Source organism: Morone saxatilis, unplaced genomic scaffold (assembly GCF_004916995.1).
Source record: "Morone saxatilis isolate NCDOM2014 unplaced genomic scaffold, NCSU_SB_2.0 Contig3, whole genome shotgun sequence".
Taxonomy (NCBI): Eukaryota; Metazoa; Chordata; class Actinopteri; family Moronidae; genus Morone; species Morone saxatilis.
In genome coordinates, this window is record NW_023339873.1 from 23154304 (window position 1) to 23159142 (window position 4839).

At 36.8% G+C, this 4839-nt stretch overlaps 1 protein-coding gene across 1 annotated transcript in view; it reads left to right on the plus strand.

Moving 5' to 3' along the window:
• Positions 1 to 4839, plus strand: part of si:dkey-288a3.2 (protein phosphatase 1 regulatory subunit 37) — a 65077-nt gene that overhangs the window by 15812 nt on the left and 44426 nt on the right. Inside the window, exon 3 of the mRNA XM_035674095.1 lies at positions 1851 to 1896. Within this exon, the coding sequence (XP_035529988.1) occupies positions 1851 to 1896 (46 nt within the window). The remainder of the gene's footprint in view (positions 1 to 1850; positions 1897 to 4839) is intronic.

Sequence of the window (4839 nt, forward strand, 5' to 3'; positions counted from 1 at the left end):
ACCGAACTCCTTATAACATTTACAGAGACCCAACAGTTCCAGATGATTGCCGATAAATTAAAAACACGTTACTTTGGCTTCGATTTCTCTCTGTCTGTAGTGTCGCTGTCCGGCCCTCAGCACTCTCTGTATGTATTTAGTTACACTCTATCACCAGTAGATAACGGCTCCAAATATTGGTTATTGGTCTCCTTGATTACTAATAATTGGTATCTGTATTGATTGATAGCTGAATATTTAGATTGATTCCTCCTCTCTAAACTGTGTCCCCAGCAGAAGAACCAAAGGAATAAAACAAACTATCTAGCATATTGAATTGTGCTGCATGGTATTATTATTATTATATTATATTATTATTGGAATTAACTTAATTGAAACAGGGGTGAATTGTCCAGTCACAGGTAGTTGTGGTGGTAGTTGCTTCACATGTATCTTTAATGGCACTGCATCTCGAGATTCACATTGACCTCAGTGATGGAGATGAACAGGAAGTTTTACTAAAAGCTATAGACCTCGAACTGTGGTGTACTTACAAGAACAAACCAGCATAAAATACACACAAGTCCCTGAACACGCTTTTAAAGCTGCAGTTTTTCTTTGACGCAACAATCAAAAAAATCATACATTTTATTTAGTCTCATTTATTTTTTTATTCTGATTTTGAAAACTCCGCTGATCTGCTTCGTCCTGACCGTGTGGGTGTTGACTGATCAGCAACAGTCGTAGACAACCTCACAATGCGCCCTCACATTTTGATTTAAACACATAAATCCCTCATACACAATAACAAGAGCTTTGGCAGATTATTCTGTGTTCATATGAGAGCTCAGAGAAAGAAGCTGATGGGGATGGAGTTTTTCAGAGCCTTTACAGCAAAGTAAACTGATGTTTTCCTCTACAAAACAATTATTCAACGTATGTGAGTTTTGTGTAAAATGTGTAAATCAATCTATTACAATTAAAAGCATTGAAATAAATAAATAAACCAACCCAAACAATGTGTTTAATACCCTTTACTTCGTATGAAGAATACAAATGACCAGAGGAAAGCAGAGAGACTTCATATTTTAATTTGCTCACTCTTGGGGCCCCCTGGTGGTCCCTAATTGCTGATTCCACTAACTGATATTTTAAATTAATATTCAGTTTTCCTGCAGCTATATCCCAGAGCTGTGTTAATATACAACAATTTTTTGAAACAACATTTTGATCATCAGGTAACAGTTTGAATCAGCTGCAGCTGTTGACCTCAACCCGCCCTAACCAATGATAAGGTACAGTTTAAATATTGACATAAATACCTTTTTGGTTGCTGTCTATCATGTCAGAGATGAAACAGGCTTATATTTAAAAAAGAAAAAGGCGCAATGATCCCACGTCACAATCTCATCTCACCATCCACCAGCTTTTAAAAAAATCATCCCTGTTCTCTTTCCCTGTTTTGCTTGTTAGTAGAAAAGAAAATCAGTGTTTTCCACCATCCGTACAAATCTGCCACCTCCGGTGATTGATGCAGTCAAATTAGATGTATGTGGAACACTGGCTCTGGCAAATGAACACATCAACTGATGACCAGCTGTTTCTAATTATTATACACTGGTTAATTAGGACACCGTGTCACCATCAACGGCGGCGGTAAACTGTGTGAAATTCATAATTCATGCTCTGGCGTCCAATAAGCCTCCCTGATGAAACCGGTACAGTGTGGCATGGATGGAGAGGCCGTGCGGAAAGAGACTGGGGAGGATGGTGGGTGCACTGCAGTTGCCAAATATCTGTGTGTGTGTGTGTGTGTTCGCGCCTTTCTCTCACACCTCCTGCTTCTACCCCTTTCCCTGTCTCTCTCTCAGCAGGGTGCTTGTGTAGGTGGCAGTGTGAAATGTCTGGATCTCAAAGGTAAGCTGAACGCCTCACTCCCTCATTATTAAATATGATTGAGGACTTTATGTGACATTCATGATACACCCAATGATTTTGTAATCTTTTACATATTCACAGTGTAAATGTAGAAAATATGGAAGAACAGACCAAAAAATAATTAATTAATGTCATAAAAATGCACAAAGAAAAAACTTTATGATTAATAACAAACCTGAGTGTGATATTTTTAATCCTGTATCTCAATATACTTTACACACACACACACACACACACACACACACAATGCAATGTCTTAAAGACTGGTACCAAGCCAAGTGTGTTGATTTATTGAAATGATCTTGTTAAACAAAATTAGTGCATATCCTTTGTTTGCCACAGTTAATTACTTAGTTACATGTGCATATGGAAAACACAATGCAGAACTTCCATTGGAAAACTGCCGTAATAAGCCTAAGTGGAGATAACTGCTGGGCTGGCTTACAAAATATAACCGTCAGTGGACTCCGTGGGGTGGGATGATGATTCTGTTTGTTCCTGATGTGGTTTCAAATTCCTCAGGAATTTTTAGAAATTATTCAACACAGATTAGTGACTGATAGTGGTAAGAAAACAGTTTGATTTCCTATCCCAAATCATAACTGTGAATGTAATGCTTATTCTGGCCTTGATCATATAATAATATAAACCTGAATCAATGCCAAAATTGAATTGAATTATTCATAACCATTACCAACTAACTCAAATCTCATGCCAGTTCAAATACAAACCCTGAACACGAATCCTAAACTATATTAAACTAAATGAAATCCTACCCTAAATACCAATTAATTCTATTTTTTTTTATTTGGTGATAAACGTTTTATTGTTCTCTGTTATCACAGGTATTAACAGACAAAACAAAGTAAAGACAGGAATAACAATACTGCATAAAATAACCCCAATCCATGGATCTCCATACATCAACAAGACAAAGAAATGGTCATTATAGCAAATGCTACATTTTAATGTGACCTTTATCTCAATCTAAACCTAATCCTCATTTTCAAATCAAAAAACCCAAAGTCAGATTAAAAATAGTTTTTCCTTTACAATATATTTATTGATTTCCACTTAAAAGATATCAGTAATAGTAGTGTAATAACTCAATATGTGCTTAGTGAGTATAAATCATAAATACATCGTCTTCCCATCACCTGGTCCCCACTTTCATCGGCCTGCTGAGGTAAAGAAGTTGTGACTTTGTGAAGTTATATATAGCAGAAGATAATAGAGAGTGACAACTACACGTCATGGAAACACCTGGAAATTGATCAAAAGGACCAGTTATACTGGAAATAATAGATGTTGTCCTGGAAGTTTTTATTTGTGTTTTAGCCCCTCACTCAGATCTGCGGGGTACTACAAAGTTGGTTTACCAGATGTGAAACAAACTTGAAATGATTTAGCTTTGAGTCTGTTTTTTTCTGAGCCTCAAGCAACATTCTCTGAAGGAAAGATTTCTTGTTGTGGTTGATAGATGCACGCACAACAATATTAATTGTATGTGCAACAAAACCCATTCTACTTCTTCACTGTCTTCAACAGTCTAATAGGTGAGAAGGTGAATTTTCTGTAAAAGAAAATAAATTCTTCTTAATTTGAACTATTACTTATGGACTATGGCCAAATTAATGTTACTGTTAGAGAAAAAACAGTAAAATGTAGTGAATTCACTGGAGAGTATGCAGCAGAAAAATCGTCAAATTAACAAGGAGTGTGTTATGAACCTGGAACACTTCATCATGAAGTTGCAACATTAAAAAAGAAGGAATAAAACATAAATGTATAAATACTGTGCTTACCAGTACATATATGACCATTTGTGAGCAATTGCTCCAAATAATAATAATAATAGAAAATTATAAAACAAAATAATCCCACAAAGAGAATGTGTTTCTCTGTTATATTTCACCCAGCCTATCCACTGTCTCTGTCTCTTCTACCTGAGTAAGCACATCGTCCCAATCACCATTGCGGGAAATTTCTCTTATCTACTGGCCTGTTCGAGGTCTGTTTACATTTTTCTAACAGGGCAGTTAGGCTTGTAGTAGGCACATAGATGAGGTGCCCAGACCTAAAATAGAACCCAGAATCAGTAGTCTATGGACAGGATGTCCTCACTTTGAAGGTCTTTAAACTCTCATAAGCACACAGCAGCGGATGCTTGTACATACGGCAACTGTGTAAAGTTGTGCGATGGCGTGATGGGCGTCACTGTCGTCACGCACTGATGACATCTGACTGCGGGTGTCGCTGCCTTATTATCTTCCCAACGCAGGGCAGATTAGAAAAATGGGATTTCAGATGGCTCTCCCTTCCACCCCACACGCCCTCTTACCATTGCTCAGTTAAGTGATTATTGTTAAAACACAGGGAAAAAAATCATTTTCGAAATAATTATGATAGTAATTATCATTTCCCCTTCTTGGCTGGGGAGATAAGAATTAACCCAGGAGAGAGATTGAGTCTTAAAAGTCACATGGATTTGTTTGATCAGTCACAGTTAGATTTGGAGTGCAGCTCCTGATCAGAGTCGGGGGGGGGCAACAGTAATCAGATTACCACATTTGAATTGTAATTCTTTAGATGCATTAACAAACACACATCAAATATAAGATTACTTAAAATAATGTGGGAATGAGGGAGCGGCACATCACAGTAATCAGATTACAAAATGATAACAGTGATCCCTGATAATCACTCCTAAAAACACAATAATCACTTAAAAACAATAGGATTAGCAGTTGGATTAGTGAAGCAAAATAAAAAATGTGGAAAAGAATAAAAGAAGAAGAAATGAAGGAAGATTATGTTACTGTGTTAACTATTTCTCGCCTAAAATCTGTTCACAAACAACAAATATTTTAGTGTAGAGTTGTTCCGATTCCGATACCAGTATCGGAAATGTCTCTGATACTG